Source organism: Lissotriton helveticus, chromosome 3_1 (genome assembly GCF_964261635.1).
Source record: "Lissotriton helveticus chromosome 3_1, aLisHel1.1, whole genome shotgun sequence".
NCBI lineage: Eukaryota > Metazoa > Chordata > Amphibia > Caudata > Salamandridae > Lissotriton > Lissotriton helveticus.
Window position 1 is genome coordinate 2,034,341,208 of NC_136061.1, and position 24,522 is coordinate 2,034,365,729.

At 50.5% G+C, this 24,522-nt stretch overlaps 1 protein-coding gene across 2 annotated transcripts in view; it reads left to right on the top strand.

Moving 5' to 3' along the window:
• Positions 1-24,522, top strand: part of LOC144824082 (A-kinase anchor protein 13-like) — a 342,578-nt gene that overhangs the window by 214,457 nt on the left and 103,599 nt on the right. For both annotated transcript variants that reach the window (XM_078683161.1, XM_078683162.1), the window contains exon 4: positions 19,021-19,168. In XM_078683161.1, coding sequence (XP_078539287.1) covers positions 19,021-19,168 — 148 coding nt within the window. The remainder of the gene's footprint in view (positions 1-19,020; positions 19,169-24,522) is intronic.

Consider the following 24,522-nt stretch of genomic DNA (forward strand, 5'->3'; position numbering starts at 1 on the left):
TGGCTTGGCAGGAGGGAGGGGGTGCATCTTTCCGCCTGCAGAACCCAATGTCTGAGAGCCTGGAAATATAGGCTTCATTTTTTCCGACCACCCTGCCAGACATAAACGCGTGGTAGCTTTTAGAAAACATTTGTCCTCGTCTATTCTTCTTGCCCTCAGTTCTGTAAACCCACGTTGCCTCCTGAGGCATTATTCGCATGCAATGTGGGAACTGGTGGCCAGCATCTTGCCAACGGTCATGGATGACCTTGGGCCAGCCTTCAATAGATCATTCAGGATGACCAGACTGAGGCAAAGTATGTAATCCGGCCAGGGCACTACTAACTCATGGTAGGGCAGTTGGCATCCGCATTATGCTTCATCTTCATTAAGACCACTTGTCTATTCTCATACAAGAAGTTCAAGCTGTCTGGGCAGCAAGAGCTATAGAGAGGGTGCCAGCATCAGAAATCTTGACTGGTAAGTACTTTCATTACTTTCTGAAGTTACTTACTTTCTTTGAAAAAAGAAAGGCTGATGTATTCTCCTATTTTACATCTCTGTCCCCTGAACTTCTTCCTCAAGAAGGACCAGTTTAAGATGCTCACTAAGGCATACGTTCTCTCTGCCCTCGCTCCAGGAGACTGTTTGGTGGCATTGAACCTGCATGGGGCCTATTTCCACATCCCAGTCTTGCAGTCCCTGTGGTTCCAAGTATGCCACAAGCATTTTCTGTTTGTGGTGCTCCCCTTCAGCCTTGGTAGTGCCGTTTGGTTGTTTACTAATGCAATGGTGGTGGTTACTGCCCATCTTTAGCAATACCAGCCTTTCTCTACCTCAACGACTGGTTACTGATGGCAGGCGCACCTCAAACTCAACTCAACTCCAGATTACAGCTAATCTACTAACATCTTTGGTGTGCACACCAGACTCCTTCGTAGAGGCGCCCTCCGATTGAACTCATTCTAAACATAGTACTGTTTTGATCTTGTCTACATCCTCAATGAGTGTAGCATATTGGAGCTATTATCCCGATGTTTCAACCCTTGTCCTTGGTCTTAGTGAGAGGAGCTCTGAGGCTTCTTGGCCTCCTGCATCCTGCTTGTGGACCACACCAAGTGACAAATACGGGCTCTGTAAAGGGATCTGAAATCTCAAGTTTGTTGCTGGACCACAATTGGACCCATAGCAGACCTCTCTCCCTACCGCACTCCTAGCTAACAGTGGCGCCTGACGCATTCTTGCGGGTTTAGGGAGGACATCTGGGAGAGGTGACAATCTGAGGACTCTGGTGTCTGCGGAACACCGCCTCCACATCCTGTTGGAGTTATGGGCAATTCTTTTCCTCCCATCCATCAAAGACTAAAGCACTCCCATGTGGTATTACCACAGGGGAGAGGAGTGAGAGGGGGTGGTGGTGGCTGGTTTGACAGGGCATCTCCCTAGTCGTACGACACCTTGCCGGATCTATGAACGCCATGGCAGGAAAACTCAGCCAGTGTTGCCTATTGAATCATGAATGTTAACTACACTTAGCATCGTTTAGCAGTTGTAGAGAACCCTGTCTTCTCCCTCAGAGATGCCTTTTGGTTAGACTGGAGCTTTAGATTCCTATACACCTTTCTGTCTACCTCTCTTTCCCAAAGTCCCAAAAAACAATCTGGTCCTAGGCATCCTAGTGACTCTGGACTGAGTCAGGAGAGTGTGTTACTCCGAGTGCCTGGCCATGAGCATCTTCCTCTTCTGGAGGACGTACTGCCATACCAGTAGGGCAGAGTCCCTAGCCTTCACAACTTCCACCTCCATGCTTGGAGACTGAGCCCCAACAGTTGATGCCCACTGTTCTCCCTCCTGAAGTGGTGAATGTGACAGTGACTGCTAGGCCTTTCTCTACTAAGTGCTAGAAACAAACAAGTCCCTGGGGTAATTTATTACATGCAATACATTGTTTTGTACAAAAAGTTAAAAAACATCATTATCTTGATCACATTAAAAAAGAAAACAATTGTCGACGCAGCGTTTCGGTTTGTAAAATTAACACCTTCTTCAGGACAGTTTTTCTCCAATACTTTGAGTAGTACACAAGACACCTCAGTGTGTTGACGCTCACACTTCAAGCTCTAGGATCATGGAGTCTGTTTCCTCAATTATGAAAGATCAATATCCTTATTAAAAGAATTCCTTGTGGTATTCAAGTTTATATAGTGTATATATGTACACTGGAGCCACCGTTGTTTGTGTTTGATAGACGGTGCGATGAAAATGATTTTTATAACAGCTGGGGTTGCAAACGTGATTGCATCAGACCGTATCCCGATATATTGGATGATGTCTTTTAGTAGTGGCGTTTCAATTTACCATCTAAAAATGAGAAAGCGTCCTCAATGCTCCAAGTGTCCAGGTTACCTCAATGTCGGTTCCTTTCTCTACTAAGACCTTCGATGCAGAACATTGGGAGGCATTTCTTGCTTGGTGTTCTTCCTGGCATATCCAACCACTTCTCCCTGTCTCCAAGCCAGCAAGGCCTTGCTATTGCATCAGTTAAAGGGTTATTTGTAAGGGTTATCAACTTTTTTACTATTGCCTGATCACCCATCTCCGTTTGCGAGTTTTGAAAGGGCTGACCCATTACGTTCCAGCCAAAACCCTTAGTTATGTCCTAGTAGGATCTCAGTCTGGTTTGAGGTCATGCGTATTTGCCCTCTGAAGTTGCTCACATTGAGGACTGTGTCCCCTATTGCAATCACATCAGCCACTGTCGTGAGCGAGCTGCACTTTCCATCCAGCAAATGTGCACCTCTTACTTCGTGGATAAGCGAGTGTTAAGGACCAAGACAGCTTTCCTCCTTAAGGTTGTAACTCCCTTCCACATTGTCCAGTCTATTACCCTGCCACTGTTCTTCGATCCACCTCATACATCCAGAAGGAAGAGAGTACATTGTTTCGATGTCTGGGGCCGAAAAGGATAGAGCTGTGCAAAAGTAGACCATCGCCAGCTGGATTGTTCTTAATACCAAGATCTGCTACAGACTGGCAGGCTCCAAAAGGCCTGCGGGCTCATTCTACCAGAGCCAAAGCTGCTACCACCACATTAACTTGTGAAGTGCTTGTACTGGCTGCCTGCCAGGCAGCGATGTGGGTGTTATTTCGCATGTTCAGGAAATACTAATGCCTTGATAACGAGGTCATGCGGAAGGGGGCACCTTGCTTGTTCGTTTAAATTTAAACAGGGAATGAATGGAAAAGAAGAATTGTAGGAAGGAGGATACATCAAATTGCCTGATGACGGCCCTATAAGGGATGAAAAGTGTTTGCCGGGTCTGTTTTAAGTGTGAATGTATTGAATACTTAATAAAAAGAAATTTATGGCAAAAGACACCACCGTCTGGAAGTTAAATGAAAAATGAGGTCTGAAAACTGATTGAAAACAAGAGTGATTAGAGATGCATGCAGTTCGAATTTGAAAGTTCAATATGAACAAGGAAATTAGGTTGCCCTTGTAATATTATGAAGACGTTTACCAAGTGTTCGATCTACAGAACAGTGTGTGTGTGATCCACTGTTTAAAGATGTGTGATGGACAGATAGTGAGGGCAGGCACAGGGTACGTAATTGGCATATTGGATAAACAAAGGTTGTCCCATTCACAGTAAACAGCCATCAAGTTAAATTGTTCATGAAGATGCATAAGAGGGTACCAATCAGACTTGTTCTTCCTTGGATGATTCAGTACCTTCAGTAAGTGTGAGCAGGTAGTGAACCGGGACGGCTTCTCCGCAAAGGCGATGTTGCATCACCCCACTACTCTCAGAGCAGGAAAAAGGACAAATGAAATGCTAATAACTTTGTTACTTTGCTATGGGGCTAGGGTAGGGTGGGACTTGTGTCACAGAGGGGGGTGGGAGTGGTGGGCACACTCTAAATGCTCATGACTGTTTGTCCGGCCATCTTGGGACAGCCAAATAGTCATGCACTCTTGGCATGTTCCCCTCTGGGCTGTGATACACAGCCTGGTGGGTAACATGCACAGGCTCCCAGTCCCTGTCTGAGTAATGAACAACTGCGCTCAGGGTGCTTGCAACTCTGCATTGCAGCGTTGTGATTGGCTTAGAGGAGCCTGTGTGCTTACGGGACCGAAGATGAGGAGAAATGGTGGGAAAGAAAGTGGGCCAATCTGCAGACGATGAAGCATTGGAGTATTTTATCAATGTCCCTTTAAAACTGCTTGGAATTGGTTGCGGTGCCTGACTGGGATGTGCCTCGTGCCGCCCCGGCCCTGCTGTGGCCCGGCGGGAGGACTGCAGAGGGGCTGCTAGCGAGGCTCCTGGCCTTGCAGCATTCAGGAGGTGGCGGTGGAGGGCCAGCGATCTCTTGGGCTCGGAGACTGCCCGAGTCTTCCGGGCTGTGGGGCTGAGCGGTCCAGGCCACGGGAATAGCAGGCCCGCCTCCCAGCCGCCATCTTGCGAGGCCCGCGCGAGTGTCCGCCCGAGACTGCCGCGGTGAGGAGCGGCTGCGGCCTGGCGGTGTGTGCCACTGCTGGTCTCCCCCTGACGGGAGTGGTGCGGGCGAGCCTTCCCGGCTTTGGCGGCTCACCGTGGACCGTAGCAGAGCGGGGCTACTGTGCACGACGGCGGAGCGGCGGCTGGGGCACAGCGGAGCGGCCCGGCACAGGATCCTGAGGTGAGGGGGACAGCGGTCCTCGGGTGGTGGGCCTCGGTCCGTTTATCGACGGATGGTGTGTGTCGGCGTGTGGTGGTGCCGCGGGGGTGGAGGGGACCCCCGGCGCAACGCGGACTGAAATGGCGGCTGAACTCCTGTGCCTGCAGAGCTAAACGGGGGGGGGGGGCAGTGGCTGAGAGGCGGCCGGTAAGACTGCGATCCCTCCCCCTCGGCCCCCCCATTGCCTACTTGTTTGATCGGGAGCGATGAAGCTCCCCTGCGAAGGGAGACAGGCCTGTAGTCGGGCTGTGCATCAGCGGGAGGAGACCCTCCACGCCGGCCTAGAGGTGTGCTCCCTGACGAAGAGCAGGCCGCCATCGGGCGGTTGGTGGAGCAAGGCGAGATAGTCCACTGCGGGGGCAGGCGGCGGAGGCTAGCGTGGAGCCTGACTGCGGTTGGGGCCTAGCGGTCTGGTGGCCCTCCTCTCCCTGACGAAGAGCAGGCCGCCAACGGGCGGTTGGTGGAGCAAGGCTAGATAGTCCACTGCGGGGGCAGGCGGCGGAGGCTAGCGTAGAGCTTGACTGCGGTCGTGGCTGTGGCTGGGGTTGGCCTCTGCCCGCCCCTGTTCAGCGGACACTGAGGACGAGAGTGGGGCCTGCACCAGAAGAGGCTCCAGCAGCGGCGAGCTTGATGGTCTTAGCGGGGGGTCCTGGATCCAAGAACGCTGTCCAGCGAGGGCCGAGGCCCACTTCTGTTCTGTGAGGGGACGACCTAGGGGTGCAGGCGCATTAGACAGCTGCCTGAGTTTTGCACTTGGTGGCTGGAGGGGCGGTGAAGGAGTTCTGTTTGGGACTTTTGCTGGACTGGGCCTCTGGTTTCCTGGGTACTGTGAGTGCTGCTCCTCCAGAGTGTAGCTTCTGTGGCCGGACGTGCTGTGGGCCACTGGTGGGGAGAGCCTTGGAGCGGAGAGAGGTGGGGGTGTCGCGTACATTCTATCCCCTGGTGGTTCATGTTACGCCCAGCTTGGGCTCCTAGACACCCCGTCTTCACGCGGGCCGGCGTGGAGTTACTCGGGGCTCCGACTTTGTGGGTGACTGAGCTGCGCTCCTTGGGGGCTCCTTCCGTGGCTTTGCCATCATGTCTTCTTCCAGGAACCGGAGGGATAAACCTTTGAAGGACCTACTGCAGAAAGTGGGGGGTCCAGCCTCTTCTCAGACAGACGCCAAATCGTCGGCATCAGAGGACAACGAGGACCCGGCGACCAAAGCTTTTATGCTGGAGCTGTTCTCGGCTATTAAAGAGGACATCTTGGAAATCCGATCTCAGCTCTCCGACCTGCGGGAAGTGCGGCGAGGCGTGGATGCCATTGGAGAACGGGTGGCAACTTTAGAGGAGCACGATTTGGGTCGGGAGGATGATCTCCATCAACTCCAACAGGATGTAATTCGTCTTAACGGAGCAGAACCTGGACCTTCATGCCCATGCTGAGGATTTAGAGAACCGATCCCGGCGCAACAATATAAGGATCCGAGCAGTGTCATGGAAGGGCGAGGGCGACGATCTTCGTACATATTAAGGCGAGCTCTTCCGACAAATATTAGGGGAGGGAGAAGACCTATGTGAGAAGTTGGCCTGGTATATGATGCTCACTAGTTCTAGTGATCACCTTGTACCATGCCAAGCAACCCTTATGGTGCAGGTTGTAAAGTCAACCTTATAGACAAGCTATCCTAGGGGTAGCATGGACTAAGCAGTCTTAGGCTAAACTCTGTAAAGGCATGTGAAGCAAGCTGTTTTACCATATACAATCCCTTGAATACCAAATGAAAGGACACCACACAGATATATATTGAAAATATATATAGATTTATTTCTACAAATAACCCTGATACTCTTTATGAGCACAGAAGCAAATGCGTTAAAACAAAACACAGTTTAAATACACAAAAGTTGCACAATTTTGGATGAGCCCTAGGGGCCACCTAAACCATATACTAAAATAGTGGTATAAGAACCACTATGGGGAAAGTGAAGAGGCCTAGGGCCTGGGGAATCGCTGGAGCTGTTCGGGACTAGCAGTGAAGAAGTCGGGAAAGGCCCGCGGGACTTGGGTGCAGTGCGGAAAGTGCACGCTTTACCAATGCAATGTCAATGGTGCGTAAAAGTTACAAAGTTAGTTAAAAAGGAACCTTCCGAGTGACCTAGAAGGATGAAACTTTAGAAACAGACACTAGAGGTGTGTACCAGTGTGGGAACACCGGCGGAGCTGAGTTACCTCACCCACAGGAAGCGGGTGCATAGGGTCGAAGTAGTGTCGGGTTTCGTCACGCAGGTCGATGGTGCTTGGAGCTGAAGATGCTGCAGGCGACTCGATGTGAAGAGTTCCGGTGGATCCAAGGATGGATCTGAAGAGGTGAAGACCTGAAAGCAGAGGGGACAATGTTCAAAGTCACTAGCCAGTGACTACCGTGGAACCAGAGTGGAACCAGGCGATGTCGGGTGCAAACAGGTGATGTCGTGTAGCTTTTCTCTTCCGCCAAGTGGACACGAGGGGTCGAAGACGTCCAGGAGTCGGTCACGAGCTGTCCCACGCAGGCTTCTCGCTGTTGGCGGTGTCGGCAACTAGATTGGAGCAAACAGGCCTTGGCTAATGCAAGCCACGCAGGAATCGAAAAAGGCTTGTTACTCGGACCAGCAAGGTCAGAGCAGGTGCTCCTTTTTACAGGAGCGAGGGCAAGTCTGGAGCAACCAGACCCGCAGTGTAAGTTGAAGGTTTCGTCGCCAAGATGGCCGCTAGCCACGTGGCAAGTGGCCGGGATGGCGCGTCGAGTGGCACAGTGCAAAAGGGCCCCAAGCAGATCGTGGAGATGCTGGGGGGGCTGATCTTCGGTGCAAGGGTTGCTCGAGGTTGGGGCTTCTCAAACCCCAAAGCACAGCGTCGAGGGTGCCTCTGATGCTGCGCAGTCAGCGTTTCGGGGGTCTTCCAAGAGGTCCGGTCCCACGTCTCTCGGTGCCTCCACGGGTTCCTTCTTTGCAGGGACTGTGGATTGGGCGGTGAGAAGTCTGGGAGTCTGGGTCTTGTCAGGCTCTGGGCTCGGGCTCCGTCGGGAGGCGGCGGCAAAGCAGACGTCGAGTTGCTGGTTGGTGCCTGTATTCACAGGGTGGTCACTCCTTGGCCACAAGGGAGATTCTCTTCCGTCTTCTGTGCAGCAGAATGTCGAAGTCCAGTCTTCTTCTGTATTTCAAGTTGATTCAGGATGATCTGAAGTCTCAGGACACAGCTCCCACTCTTATTCGAATCTGGGGGGCCGGATCACCTACTAGGTCCCTCCTCTGGGTGGAACCAGGAAGGGGGGTGGTTACACCCCCTTTCCTTTGTCCAGTTTCGCGCCAGGACTGGGGCTGGAAAGCCCCAGCACCGGTTTGAACTGGCCTATGCACAGGGACACCTTGTGTGCCCCAGGCATGTCTGATTCTATTCAGCCCTGTCCTACCCAATACACAAAATCCTGTCTGGAGTGGTGCTAGCACCTCCCCAGGCAGGAAACCCTTTGTCCAAGCTGCCCTCGCTGGAAGGACTCCCAGCAGCAGGAGGTCAGACTTGTGTCTGTGGTGGCAGCATCCATTTTGTGATGCTGAGGCTCTGTTTAACTTTAACCAGGGTTCAGGCTAGGTACATGTCGTGTCCCTCTAGAAGGGTGGAATGCTACCCCCGTCGCCAGAACTGGCGAGGGGGTAGTATTCCAATTCGTATGACACCTTACTCGACATGTTTTGATAAAGCCAAACCCAAGATAGCATTTAACCGCGAGGTTCATAATGCACTTAAGAGTATATGGTATGGCAATATCATGAAACAGCTAAAGGACATGGTTCCGAAAGCTGCAGACAGGCTCAGCTCATGCCAGAGCACCATCTCACATATTTCCAAGCACTCTGCCTCCAGGATTGATGAGGCCTTCCATAGGAGTGACTGATAGGAACATATGTGTCCATTTTAGGTTAGGTATAGGCATACTACACCTAAGTAAGGGGTGGTTACACCGACTTACACCAGCTGAGTGATCAGCCAGTTGTGTCAAATATGGAGGCCAGGCCAGGGGTGGCACAATACATGCTGTAGCCCCTGGTAGGCCTTGGAAGCACCTATGCCCTGGGTACCTGGGTACACTGTTACAGGGGCCAATAAGGTGAACCAGTTCCAATTGTGTATGTACCTAAGGTACATGGAGTCCATTTTAAGGAGAGAGCAATTAGCCTGGGGCCCTGAATAGCAGGATCCCAGGCCAACTATGTCAAAAACCAGCTAAACACCAGGCAAAAAGTTTGGGGGTAACCATAGTCAGATATCCACCTTCCTACAACCTGGACGTGAAGTTGGACCGAGTGCACCGCGTCGGCTTGCCACGGAGTGCCAGGGCCCCCTCTCCCCCCTCCCCCGGACATTTTGGTGTGTGTGTGCATGATTTCCAGCTCAAGCAGCGCATCCTCTGTAAGGCCCGAGACCCACACCCTGTGCAGTTTCGGGGCCATCAGCCGGCTCTATTTCAGGATCTAGTGGCTTCCACCCTGGTCAAGCATAGGGAGTTCAAGCCCATTACTAAACATCTACGAGAGAAGGGGACCCCATACTCGTGGGGTCACCCATTTCGCCTTATTTTTAAGCTTCAGGGGAAGCTCCACCAGATCCGCTCTCTATCCGTTGCCTATGATGTTTTAGATCTGGAGTGACCTTCCCCTCAGGCGGGGCCCGAGGCGTCCTTCCGAGGCAGCGCAGAAGCTCTACTGAATGGCAGAGAGTCAGAAGATCTCCCCAAAACTCGAGGCCGGATTTGTCTGCTTGCAAGATGGAACGAGAGGCGGCTGTAATTTCTGTAGTAGGGTATCTCTGTGTATAGTCATAATCTAGTGAATGGTCCCGCTCATGAGCGTGGACCCCGGAGCAATCAAAAATAATCTCTAAAGCTGTCTAAAAATGCAGTCCTGCAAAGACACTTAAGAGAGAATTTAAAGACATATAATGCAGCCTATATTCTCAGGCTACACTGTCCAGTACTTCAGCTAGACATTCCACATTCCACCAAAAACCACAACCAGCACAGTTTGCCAAGTTTTCTTCACAGAGAAAAACTTCCCCTTTTACCAGTAAAGCCTCAGGAATGATAGAGAGGAAGGGGAGGACAGACAAGCCCCATAGGCTGCTATTATGTGGCTCAAAAAGGGATACTGTGCCTTTAAGAAACCTTTCTAGAACTTTCTCAGTATCCCAGAATGCCCTGCAGGTCCCATTTACTTTCAGTTCTTTTTTCCGGCTCCTGCTAGCAGGACCCTGGAGCATTGAGCTATCCCTTTTTTGGGTTTATTATAAAAGATTTTGCACTTTTAAAGTGTGTGAGTGTCCACACTCAACATGTTTTGGTGCCCTCTTCCTCTTCTAGTGTTCTGAGCAGTTCTTTTATCAAAAATGCCTGCATTATTTGATAAATGCCCAGAGTGCTCGAGGAAGAAGGCTAAGTCGGACCCACACTCTGTGTGTATCCTGTGCCTCTCTTCTACTCATCTCCCTGAGAAGTGTGAGATTTACCAGACCTTCTCCTCCACGAGCCTGAGAGACAGAAAGAAGATCAGGCTCCAAGGACTGGAAGAAAGAAGGCTACAGAGTCAAAGTGGGTCTGGGCAGGCTGGATCTGATTCCTCTGCCCATGCTGAGGCCTCTGGGGGGCTCCCCAGCGTCAAGAAGGCCAGAAAGCGTCGCCGTTCTCCATCGACGTCGATACCATCGACGACGGCGTCGAGAGGCATGACTGCGGTCTGCTCCCCATCTCCCGAGGGCTCTGGGTCGAGGCGATGTCTACGTTCGTCGTCGAGGGGATTGACGAGATCGCCGTCGAGGTCTCCGCCGAAGACATCATCGTCGTTGACGTCATCATCATCATCGGTGTCGACGTCGTGAGGATTCCAGGCATCGAGGCGACACCGCTGTTCGCGCTCGATGTCGAGGCGACACCGCCATTCGCCCTCGATGTCAACTCGAGGCGTTCTGGAGCGAGAAGCCCTTCCAGACGACGTCGGTCACCGACAGGGGGCGCTGCCTCTCGATCGCCGACACCGAGGAAGAAGATGAGGGAGTCACCGGGCTCGGTATACTCTGTGGTGTACTCTCCTCCCAAGCCGAAGTCACCTCTCCTCCTCCTCTGCCGAAGGAGCCGCCTCCGCGCACTCCTCCGCCACCACCTCCTCCTGTGCCTCCACATGCACCACCACGGCCTCCTAGGTCGGTCTCCTTGACGCACCTCCCTACGCAGCCTAAGGGGGCACCTCAGCCGAGGTCTCCGGTCAGGCCACCACCGCAGGTTCCGCCGCAAGCACCCGTGGAACGTCCAGAGACTAGAAGACCCAGATCTTGCTCCGGACGGAGAGGAAGATCAAGGAGTCAACGGCGCTCCTCGACGAGATCCAGATATCGTAGAAAGGGTCGGTCTAAGTACAGCACTGATTCGTCCAGCGCAAGGGATTATTCCCCAACGCTATCAGAATCCCCTCGGACGAGGGTGTCCCCTGTGGACGACGTAATCTCCTTTCAGGAAGTCTTGCTGAGGGATGCAGCCAAGCTGGGCATCCAACTGACTGTGCCCACGCCTACGACCTCCGTAATATTTGAAACTCTCCACAAGAAACACCTATCTAGGCCTCTGTTGCCCTTGGAACTCTTCCTCATTCCGGCGGTGACGAAAGCAGCCCCCTCCAGGCTACTTAAGAAGTACAAAGCTCCTGAGGCGGACCCGGCTTTCCTCCGATTGGATCCAACCCCGGATTCCGTGATTGTGACTGCGGTGAGGAAGCAACACGCCACCACCCCGTCCTCTAATGTGCCTCCGGACAAGGAGAGTCGCTGGTTGGATTCAGCGGGCAGGAAGGTGTGCGGGACGACCGCTACCTCTATGAAGGGTGCCAGTGCATCGGCACTGTTGGGGCGCTGTGATCGGGCACTGTGGGAGTCCCTCGAGCAGTTTGCCGACCTCCCACGGGAAAAGAAGGAGGATTTCATGGAGATCCTGAATGAGGGATTGCTGGTGTCCAACCAGCTGATCAGCGCAGCTGCTGACTCGTCCCTCCTGGCAGCCCATGGGTACTGCCATGGAGTTAATCAGAGGCGCCACGCTTGGCTCAGATTGACGTCACTGAAGCCTGAAGCCCAGCAGATGGTGGCCAACCTGCCATTCTCGGGCGAGACCCTATTCAGGAAGCACGCCGACGATGAGATGGCCCGCATGAAGGTGGAGGCCGAGACTCTCACGGCTCTGGGCTTGGAGAAGCCCAAGGACCAGAAGAAGAACTACCGCCCGTTCCAGAGACGGTACGGGGCAGAGGGCGAGGTCAAAAGTCTGGACAGCAGCAATAGCAGCAACAGTTCCAGAGGAAGCCCTTCCAGAAACGTCAGAGGGGCAGGGGTGGACAGCAGTCTGCCGCCGTGACCAAAGGCCCGGCCGGGTCTAGGCCCTGAGCGATTACTTCCCCGTCGTCCATTACCCGCTCCGGTGGGGGGAAGCGTTCAATATTTTCTGGCAGAGTTGAGAAAAATTACTCCGGACAAGAGGGTGCTGAATATTGTTTGCAATGGATACAGTCTTCGGTTCATCAGCCTGCCTCCAGCAATTCCACCGGTTTGCTCGCACTTTCAGCTGTGCGAGCTCCAGGCGGAGGCCGATACCCTGTTAAGGAAATGGGCGATAGAAGACGTCCCTCTGTCCCAAAGGGGAAGAGGTCTGTACTCACGGTTCTTTCTAGTCTGCCAAAAGGACAAGAACGAGTTCAGGCCTATTCTGGATTTGAGACGAGCAAACAAGTGGATTCGCAGAGAAAAGTTTTGCATGCTGTCATTACACCAGATTTACCCTCAACTGCAAAGGGGAGACTGGCTGTGCACGATAAACCTGCAAGCTGCATACTTCCACGTGCCCTTTGCACAGAAACACCGGAAGTTCCTGCGATTCCAAGTCGGCACCAATCACTATCAATACACAGTGTTGCCGTTCGGGCTGAAGTCAGCGCCCAGGACCTTTTCCAAATGCATGGCAGTGGTAGCGGCACACCTGAGAAAAAACAAGGTGTTTGTCTACCCGTACCTGGACGATTGGTTGATCAAGGCACTTCCAGAAGACGCCCGTTCTCTTGAACAAGCTGGGGTTGCACATCAACATGTCCAAGTCTGTTCTGACTGCGGTCCAATGCCTACAGTACTTCGGAGCATCCATCAATACGCTGTCTGCAAGCGTGTCTCCTTCGGAGGAAAGACGTTTATCACTCCTTCGGAAGGCTCAGGATCTTATGACCGCTACATCTACGACTGCGAGGACGGTGTCTTCTCTACTGGGGTCGATGGCCTCTTGTATCTTCCTCACACCACACGCGCGGCTACACATGAGACTGCTGCAGGAGTGTCTGGAGGATCAATGGGACAAGAGGAGAGGAAACTGGGACGACAAGATACGACTGTTTCTGCATGCTCTACAGTCTCTGAAATGGTGGTGTTCAGCGGAGAATCTCCTCAAGGGGGTTCCCTTCCACAAGGACATTCCCACTCAGACCATTGTGACGGATGCCTCTCTCCATGGCTGGGGAGCGCATTCCGGAGAGTTACAGATACAAGGGACGTGGTCCCCGACGGAGTCCACGTATCATATCAATTTCCTGGAACTCAGAGCGGTTCACTTGGCACTGAAGGCATTTCATCCGTCCTTCCAGACCAACTCTCTGCTTGTACAGACGGACAATACGACGGACAATACGACCACGATGTATTACCTCAAAAAGCAGGGGGGCTCGAGATCGCGCACCCTGTCGCAGGAGGCGCCGGCGATCTGGCACTGGCTTCTTGCCAGAGGACTGACGATAATGGCTACTCATCTGCCAGGTGTGCAGAATGTTCAGGCGGGCGCACTGAGCAGGCTGATCCAGGAAAACCATGAATGGGTCATAAACGACGAAGTACTCGGAGACGTCTTCGACAGGTGGGGCACTCCAGACGTGGATCTGTTCGCCACCGCCGAAAACAGCAAATGCCGAAACTTCGCATCCAAGTACTTCCAGCAGGGAACGCTGGGGAATGCGCTATGGATCGACTGGTCGAACAGCTTTCTGTACGCTTTTCCACCCATTCCCCTGATTCCGGCGGTGCTCATCAAACTAGCCCAGTCCAGAGCGCGGATGATCTTGATTGCCCCGGAATGGCCCAGGCAGTGGTGGTTCACGTACCTGCTTCACCGGTCTCTCCTTCTTCACATTCGGCTGCCGTGCCGGCAGGACCTTCTCACGAAGTTCGGGGGGCAGATGGTGCACCCCAACCTCTCGTCTTTGAGTTTGGCAGCATGGCTCCTGAGATAGTGCAATATGGCCATTTGAATCTCCCTGCAGATTGTATGGACATACTGAAGGAAGTCAAGAGACCTTCCACTAGGACCTCTTATGCGTACAAGTGGAAGAGATTTTGCATCTGGTGCAAGTCCAAGAACTATGATCCGACGACATGTAAGGAAGATGTCATCCTTCCATACCTTTTACATTTGGCGCAGGTTGGCCTTAACTGTCATTCCATTAAGGTTCATCTCGCCGCGCTTACTGCCAACAGGAAATGCCCTTCACAGACCTCCTTCTTCCAGATCCCTGTGATCAAAGATTTTTTGGAAGGCTTGAAGAAAGTGTTTCCTCCTGTCCGGCGTCCTTCGCCTTCATGGGAATTGAATGTGGTGCTGTCCAGATTGATGAAGGAACCTTTTGAACCTATTCATAAGGCTTCGCTGCAGCATCTGTCCTGGAAGGCGGAGTTCCTCGTGGCCATTACATCGGCCCGCAGGGTGAGTGAAATTCAGGCGTTGTGTTGCCGAGAACCTTATACTGTATTTCATGCTGCTAAGGTTGTTATGCGTACTCACCCTAAATTTCTTCCTAAGGTTATTTCTGATTTCCATGTTAACCAGACCATAATTTTGCCTACGTTTTTTCAGAATCCTTCTTCTCCAGTGGAAAGGTCTCTACATTCCCCGGATGTCAGGAGGGTGTTGAAATTTTATCTGGATAAAACCAAAGATATTCGTAGGTCGGACCAATTGTACTTTACAACCTTATACTGTATTACATGCTGCTAAGGTTGTTATGCGTACTCACCCTAAATTTCTTGATAAGGTTATTTCTGATTTCCATGTTAACCAGACCATAACTTTGCCTACGTTTTTTCAGAATCCTTCTACTCCAGCGGAAAGGTCTCTACATTCCCTGGATGTCAGGAGGGTGTTGAAATTTTATCTGGATAAAACCAAAGATATTCGTAGGTCGGACCAATTGTTTATTAACTATGGGTCAGTCAGGACAGGTCTCGCTACCTCTAAACAGTCCATTTCGAGGTGGATTGTGTCCTGTATTCAATTGTGTTATCAAAAGGCTAATAAGACCTTAGGGGGTAAACCTAAGGCTCATTCCACCAGGGGCAAAGCTGCCACGACTGCTTTGCTACGTAATGTTCCTATTGCAGAAATCTGCAGGGCCGCCACGTGGAAGTTGGTCCATACCTTTGCTAAGCATTACTGCCTGGACTCTGATGCCAGGGCAGATGCTCAGGTTGGGCAGGCTTCGCTGCGAAATCTGTTCGCACAGTAGTGGTGTTGTACTTTTTCTCTCCACCGCCGCTTTTGTGTGGGGATCGGCTTGCCATTCTATTCACTAGATTATGATTATACACAGAGATCCCCTACTACAGAAAGAGTAGTTTTGTGTCCTGTAACTCCAGTTCTGTAGTAGGGGTATCTCTATTATAGTTATAAGCGCCCGCCCTCCTCCCCGGCAGAGACAAATGTTTACGTTCGGAATGCTACAGGTCTGGCGTTATACGCCTTCAAAAAGAACTGAAAGTAAATGGGACCTGCAGGGCATTCTGGGATACTGAGAAAGTTCTAGAAAGTTTTCTTAAAGGCACGGTATCCCTTTTTGAGCCACATAATAGCTGCCTATGGGACTTGTCTGTCCTCCCCTTCCTCTCTATCATTCCTGAGGCTTTACTGGTAAAAGGGGAAGTTTTTCTCTGTGAAGAAAACTTGGCAAGCTGTGCTGGTTGTGGTTTTTGGTGGAATGTGGAATGTCTAGCTGAAGTACTGGACAGTGTAGCCTGTGGATATAGGCTGCATTATATGTCTTTAAATTCTCTCTTAAGTGTCTTTGCAGGACTGCATTTTTAGACAGCTTAAGAGATTATTTTTGATTGCTCCGGGGTCCACGCTCATGAGCGGGACTATTCACTAGATTATGACTATAACAGAGATACCCCTACTACAGAACTGGAGTTACAGGACAGAAACTACTCCTTCCGTGGCGCAGGTGACTGACAACTATGATGTTCCGTGAGGTGGCTTGGCATCAGGTGGGCCGTTCCTTGGCGCCGGAGGGGGGGAAATGTTCTGTCCAGGAGTGTTCCCTTCCACCGACTGCTGCACTGTGGGGTTGCCTGTCTCAGGTGCAATACGTTTCTGGAATGGTGCCTTGTCCCCCTTCTCGTTTGATGCTCTTGACAGACTGTTGTTCTTGGTCGGGACTTGCACTTTTCTTTTTTTATTGTGTTATGTTGCACTTTGCTAGTGGGAAAGGGGTTTTGTTGGGGTTTTGGGGATATTTTCGGGGCTCCGCATCAGTCTTCAGAGGGTTAGGGCTATTGTATGGTTATTGGCCACAGCAGTATGTCTCCTTTTGGGCCTCTGACGTAAGACGACTGGTTGGCCCCTCCTCACTCCAATGGCACTATGGGTAGAGAACTGAATATTGTGAGTTTGAATGTTAGGGGATTGAATAGCCCTGTTAAGCGTGCAGCCATTCTCTCCCTCCTGGAGAAGGCGGGGGGGATGTGTGCCTGCTACAGGAGACCCACCTTCTTACTAAAGATGTTAAACGGATGAGGGACAAGCGCTTCCCCTTGCAGCTTTGGTCAGCAGGCCTGGCTAAGAAACATGGCTTGGCCATTCCTTTTAGCGCACGTGCACATTGTAAGGTGCTTTCCCAGGTGGCTGAGATCAAAGGGAGGTTCCTGGCGGTCAGGGTTCAGTGGGGGGAGGCGCAGCTTACCCTGGGGTCCTTGTATGCCCCGAATGAGCGATGAGTCCTTTCTGCGGGTGGCCCTCTCTGAGGTTCTGGCGTCTCCGGACGTCTCGGTCCTAGTAGGTGGAGACCTAAATGTGGTGATGGATGCCGATCTGGACAGGTCTGAGCAGCGTTCGTACCAGTCGGGTTCGTTGTCGCAGGGGGTAGGCTGTGGTTAACTGAGGGGGGACTTCATGACGTGTGGCGGGTTCAGCACCCTAGTGAGCGCGATTACTCCTACTATTCTGCAGCGCATAAAACCTATGCCCGCTTAGATCACTTTTTAGCTACGGCTCCTCTCATGCCCCATTTCTCTGAGGCTCAGATTACCCAGCGATCTCTCTCAGACCATGCCCTCTTTCCCGGTTCAGCTGGCCTTCTCCGGCGGACACCCGGACTGTGCCAACTAAAACAAATTGCAGGGTCGTGGAGGCGAGCAACATGGTGGGCCAGAGTGCTGTAAAAGTAATATGGTGGTGGGGGCAGTATTCAGCTGGATGGAACGCAACATACAAGGGAGTGAGATACAACAGAAAGATGGTGTGGGTCGGGGGAAGTAAGACGGAAGACAGGGTGGAGGGCAGCAGCAAAGAGCTAGTGAGCAATATAGATCCAGAGGGGAAGAAGCACGTTTCCCTCAATGCGGGTTAATTAAAACCCAGTGTCACTAACATTTTTGCAGTATTGTCTGTTATGTTGGTAACTCTGTGTGCTTTAAATGAGGTTGTTTGTTTTATGATTTTATAATAAAGACTGTGCTAACTTTATACCCGGGACCCTCGGAACGGCTGCTGCAATGGCTCTTCCCACTATTGCCCCCAGTTGGGCGGGGACTCTGGAATCGCTGCACTGGCGCCATGCAGGGTACTACTAAATCCCTTATCTCACTCGGTATTTATTTACAGGAAAGGGATGCGGCTGAAGTCATAGACATAAAGGAAGGACTCAAACTAGTTTGACATTCCTTTTAAAGACACAGAAGCCCAATTGAGGAGAGTTCGGCAGGCTGTTACTTTAGTGCTGGCAAGGCTAACCGGCATCACTTTCTCAACGAAGTGCAGCCGCCAGGAACATAAAATGCTGTTCGGCCAAATGAGGTGCCGAAAGAGAAGGAAAGGGATTGGAGAGACCTACTACCGGTGCTGACTGCGTCACCCCCTCCAATGCGTCGAAGTACAGAAGGTGGAAAAACAGGATCTTGGCATTGCTGTGTGGGGGGAGGGGGAGCAGGGCAGCGAGCAAGTGGGAGGGAAGTGGGAGGGAACGAGCATATGGCGAGCGGTGGGGGAGCAGCTTGGGAGCGCGCAGTCCAATGAAGTCTGGTGGGGAGGAGGGGGAGCAGGGGAGCAAGCGAGTGGGAGGGAGTGCGAGTGAGGCCAAGCGCGCGCCTGACGAAGCATCCCGCTTCAGTAGACCACATGCATTGGGAGGAATCCGCTTGGAATCCTCTTGGTCAGAGAGTTTGTTTCAACTACATTACTCTCGTCTGTTTATCCCTGCGGGATAGAATAGTCGAGACCTAAAAATGATTGATTCTAAAACTGCTTGGAAAACCTTAGTGTTACAAAATGCATAAATTATCCCTGCAGTTTTCAGAATTCTTTTCTGGGGAGAACATGGACACTGCTTGGGAGGGACTCTGGAACTGGAGCATCATTTTGTTCTACCTGTCTAAAAATTCCATATCTTCTCCTCTCAGATGTGTGTTCTTATAGAGGTTTGAAAGTAAATGTAGATACAGGTGATGCACTAAAAAAAAAAGTGCACTCTCATTTGCTGTATTTGTTTCCTTCAATCAATATAATGTGGATACCCTGCCAGTTAATGATGATGTTTTATAACATATTGTTAGCCGAATAGAATCCCAGTGCTTGAATCATAGCCTACGCACAACACAATTTGATCCAGCACTTATTTACCTCTCCTCCTGTGGTACTTTATTAATGTATTCATGTAAATGATGCAATACCCGTCTGCCAAACACTAAATTGGGCCCATCATTTTGAAAGCCTGGTCTATTGTTGTTCTTAGAAATAAGAAGTATTTAGGCCCAATTTTATGAAAATATTAATGTAATTCCCTTTTTGCCACTCTCCTAAAACTCCATAAGATATTCAAAAACAAATAACTGTTAACTGAAATTTTAGTTCCCAAGACAGTGCACTACAGGAGGCAATTTATGTTTTCTACCTAGTGCTACACATAGTGTTCTATTCTATCTATAAAAGGATTTAACTCATGCAATATTTTTTTACATTTTAGGGTGACAGTGTTCTCACTGTGTTTTTAAGTGAAGAGGATAAACTTGAAGATGATGTGGTATTCTACCTATTGTTTGCTGGGTCTAATTTAAAACATTTGGCAAGTACCAAGAAGATTGATTCTTTGACATTAAAGACCATAGCGCCTGGTAAGTGTAAAATATTTAGACTGAAGTTTTTAACCTTCAAGTTTTCTCAAACACTTGCACATTAAATAATGTTTAAGTATCCACACTATTGAAACACTGTATGGATTTCATACATGACAGTAAAAAAATGGTTCTGCAGCGTGAATCCTTTTTTGGATTCACATGCTGTGCATTATTCCGCCATCTAGTGGTTCGGTTCAGAATTGTCTTTGCTTTCTTTTTTTGTTTTGGTCGCTGTCGACCACAATTTGCTCTCAAATACAAGGAGAGGGGCCCCTTTAACCAACAAAGGAGTGGGGCACCAAGTAGACCTCAGTTAGAAAGTAATACCCTTTAGGTAACTTAGAACCTCATATGTCAAACAACCAACCAAATAGACATATCACCAGAACATGAATACACCACCATCGAAGGGCAAGTGCTCAAAAATTGTAAGTACAAATATTTTATTAAAAATAACCAAACTTATGGTCACACATAAAAAACATTTCATACATTGTTAAAACCATTACATCAGAATAAAAACATGATACATAACATGAAACACCAAACAATTCAGTGCAATATTGGGAGAACCTGCAAGAAAGTTCCTTCTTGTCAAAAAGAGGCCAAATCATTGGACAAAGATCATATGTCTAAAAGTTAATTCTCTAAGCAGTTAATTTGTTATTTACAACATATGTCCTCACAGTCTCAATGTGCCTCTTTAAATGAGCATTGATGCGTTTCGGTGGCTTCTAGTGTTTGACTGCCACCTTCTTCAGGACAAGAGACGATATCTCCCAAATTTAAATACAGATCTTTTCTGTAATCCTAGTATCCTTCACATTGGTGGGCGGGTATAGCCGTGCATAAAAAATCTCGGGGGTTCAAACACAACCCCCTCCTAGTCGGACACCAAAGTTGCCTAGAGAATATACTCCAGCTTCTATGTTTTAATCACCCAATGTATACATGAAATGAGGTCCCCAAGCTTTCAAAATGGATTCTCAAAATATAGTGTAGGGCCTCTTCTCTTTTCGTTCTCTAAAGTCCGTTATCGACAATCCTTATCAAGTATTCCAAGGATCTCTTACATTTAAAAAAAAATAAGTTATTCTTCTCCCAGATCTGTGATCATACGGGGTGACAAACGCCTCAGTTCGAGCAAGCAATGATGGCATTTGGTGCTAGGTATGTCCCCTGTGTGACATCAGACGGTATCCTGGAGGTCGACGTGCGTGGTAGCCATCTTCAGATTCTTTTTTTCGCCGTTGGGTCTGGAAGCAAGACGGGAAGCTCTAAAGAATTTTCAAATTTACCCACAAAATCTCAAGAAAAAGCTACAGCGAATCACATCTTTCATTGACGCTGTAACCGGGGACAAGAGTAGAGCTCCGGCAACAACACCACAGACAACCTAGTCTGTCCACAAATGGCGAGGTAGGGGACATGGAAAACACCCCTTTCAAGTTTTGTTAAAGGTGCCACCACAAGTATGCTCAACGCGATCCACACAATGTCTGCAACCTGTGCCTGCCCTAGGATCTTCAGGACACGGACTGTGAGGCCTGCACGGTATTTCTGTTGAAAACACTAAGAAGCCACTGAAACTAAAGAGAGGCCCACTACGCCACGATATTGCATTCCGCTAAGAACACATCCCTCAAAGACCTGGGTTTCTCCAGCGACAAGGAAGAACACGGAGTAAAAGCTGAATCGATGCACGAGGGATCGGACATCGAAATTCTAGGAGGAGACTCCGGAAAAACCCACTCCCACAAGAAGGCAACCGAAAAAACGAACAAAGTGGATATGGTAAGACACCATACATATCCTTCGGAACCTAAGGGCCACGAACATAAGGCGCAGCCCAAGGCAGCCCCAACGCTGAGTAAAAATGCGATCGGTCAGCCACTATTAAAAGAACCCAACGGTACCCAACCAAAGGTTATCGAGGAGGGAAAATCGCAGAAGACACCGAAACAAGGGGTCGATCACGTACACGCAAAGAAAAGCACTACGCAGTCGAAACCGGACGTGGCCTCTGGCAAGAAGAGAAAATCCCTGGCCTCTGACGCCGAGAGATCTCGAGGTCGAAAAGAAAAGGAAAAGACTCTAGGAGCAAATGGCAGCGCTCCTCCAAAAGAAAAAAGAGTTTGACACATCTCTGAAGGATTTTCGAATCCCTAAAACCACGGTTGCCGAACCAGAAATGTCGACACCGAGGGAGAGTGAAAAGGTATCTTTGACTCACCCCCAACACCAAAACCTTGTGACGAAGATCCCGAAGAATACGGGGAGCTACACGCGGAGCAGGAGGAAATCTCTGAAAATGTCAAGGATTCATGGAACGATCTCGACGCCGAGAGTCCCTAAGAGTAGGTATGCAGTTATCCTTCAAAAGCATCACCACCAGACGTCATAGCTTCCTACAATGGCTTAGTCAATAGGGCTGCAGACAATTTCGGAGTTGCCCTCGAAGAAGAAAAAGGAGATGCATGTTTTCTCCTGGAAATCAATCAATCAATCAATCAATCAATCAAGAGTATTTGTAAAGCGCGCTACTCACCCGCTAGGGTCTCAAGGCGCTGGGGGGGGGGCTGCTACTGCTCGAAAAGCCAGGTCTTGAGTTGCTTCCTGAAGGAGAGATGGTACTGGGTGAGTCGTAGGTGGGTGGGGCGGGTGTTCCAGGTCTTGGCCGCCAGGTAGGTGAAGGATCTTCCGGTGGTGGTTCTGCGGATCCTTGGGACGTTGGCGAGGCTGAGGCTGGCAGAGCAAAGCTGGCGGGTTGGTGTGTAGAACGTGAGGCGGTTGTTGAGGTATTCGGGGCCCAAGTCGTGGAGAGCCTTGTGTGCGTGGGTGAGGAGTCTGAACGTGATCCTCTTGCTGACGGGGAGCCAGTGCAGGTCCCTCAGGTGGGCGGAGATGTGGCTGTGTCGGGGATGTCCAAGACGAGTCGTGCTGAGGCGTTCTGGATGCGCTGGAGTCTTTTCTGTAGTTTGGCGGTGGTCCCAGCGTACAGGGCGTTCCCGTAGTCCAGACGGCTGGTGACGAGGGCCTGGGTGACCGTTTTCCTGGTTCCAGTGGGGATCCAGCGGAAGATCTTACGGAGCATGCGGAGTGTGTTGAAGCAGGGGGAGGTAACGGCGTTAACTTGCCTGGCCATCGTGAGGGAGGAGTCAAGGATGAAGCCCAGGATGCGTGCGTGGTCCGTGGGTTTTGGGGGGGGGGGGGCCCAGAGCAGGGGGCCGCCAGGAGTCGTCCCAGACGCAGATGGATGGGCCGAGGATGAGGACTTCCGTCTTGTCTGAGTTCAGTTTCAGTCGGCTGAGCTTCATCCAGTCTGCGATGTCTTTCATTCCGTCCTGGAAGCTGGCTCTGGCGGAGTTGGGGTCGTTGGTGAGGGAGAGGATCAGTTGGGGGGTATCGTCGGCGTAGGAGATGATGTTGAGGTTGTGCTTGCGTGCGATGGGGCTCATGTAGACGTTGAAGAGGGTTGGGCTGAGCGAGGAGCCTTGAGGTACGCCGCAGATGATCTTGGTGGCTTCTGCGAGGAAGGTCGGAGAGGAAGGAGGTGCTCCATTCCAGGGCCTTTCCTTGGATCCCGGCGTGGCGGAGGCGGGTTGTCAGGGTGCGGTGGCAGACCGTGTCGAACGCAGCCGAAAGGTCGAGCAGGATGAGGGCGGCGGTTTCTCCATTGTCCAGCAGGGTCGGGATGTCTTCGGTGGCCGCGATGAGGGTGGTCTCGGTGCTGTGGTTCGCTCGGAATCCGGACTGCGATGGGTCGAGGGAGCCATTCCTCTCCAGAAAGGCTGTCAGCTGTTCGTTGACAGTTTTCTCGATGACTTTTGCAGGGAAGGGGAGGAGCGAGATGTGGGGAAAGTTCTTTGTTGAAGATGTTGTGTGGGCAGGGATCGGCTGGGGAGCCCGAGTGGATGGTGTTCATCGTGTGGGTGGTATCTTCCGTGCTGACCTGAGTCCAGGCGCACAGGGTGGTGGTAGGGGGTGTAGGTTCGGTGGTGGGGTACGAGTTCTGAGCGCCGAAGCTGTCGTGTATGTCAACGATCTTACGGTGAAAAAAGGTGGCCAGAGAGTTGCAGAGGTCTTGAGAAGGCGTGATGTCGTTGTTGCTGGCGTTGGGGTTGGAGAGCTCTTTCACGACGTTGAAGAGTTCCTTGCTGTTGTGGGTGTTGTTGTCCTAGCCCCTGGCACCAAGGGGACTCAATACATTCTAATGCTTCCTAGCATACTGGCTCAGGGCAAAGAAGCCTTCAAAGAACCAGCTTCAAGCAAGGGTGTAACCCCAAGGGTAGAAAAGAAATACAAGGCCTCATCAAAAGACCCTAAGTATATACAAGGATACACTGTGCCAGATTTAATTATTGCCAACACAGCCAGTAGAAGATCTAATGCAGTCTCAAATACCGGTCCTCCACCAGAAAAAGAGAGTAAAATAATGGACATGGTGGGGAGAAGAATGGAAAAGCAACAGAGCGGCGTATCGCAAATTCCAATGCACTACTAAATACATACGTGGGACGAAATAGAGGAAATTCTCAATAAACTGCCCGGAGAGGACAAGAAAAGAGCAAGGTCCATTGTCCAAGAAGGTAAAAATGTGGCCACTACATGCCTGTAATCAGCCCTTGATGCTGCAGACACAGCCAGTAGGCACATTTGCAGAGGCACCATCCTCAGAAGACATGCATGGCTAAGAATATCAGGTTTCAAACAGGAGGTGCAAAATCCATCATCAATAGATCATTCACTGGGGATGCACTTTTTGGGAAGGAAGTGGATGAATTCCTCCAGCTGATCAAAACAGAGAATGAGACTGCTAGGGCGATGGGAGAGTTTCCTTTAAAAGAGGTGGGTTCAACAACAGAAAGACCACATGAAGAGGTGCATTTGGTCAGGGACAGCAGATGTCACAGCAACCACAATGTCAAACCCCAGGGCAACAATCGGGTCAACAGAGAAGTTACCAAGGTTGGCAACAACAACAGAAACAGCCCTTTCAGGGGAGAGGCAGATGCCAAACTCCCAGAGGAATAGGAAATTGATCTAACTGACTCAGTCACAGAAAAGAACCCACAAAAAACACCAGTGGGAGGATGGATATCCCTGTACCTCAAACAGTGGGAAATAATCACAACAGACAGTTGGATATTAGATTTGGTAAAATACGGGTATTGCATAGAGCTAACAAAAACACCACCTGCAAACCCACCAAAATCAAAGAAATTTCTGAAATCAGAACTAACCCAGCTAAACTCAGAGATCAAGGAACTATTCCAAAAACAAGCAATAGAAGTAGTACCAAAACAGGAATGTTTCAAAGGAAACTACTCGCAATGCTTCTTAGTACTAAA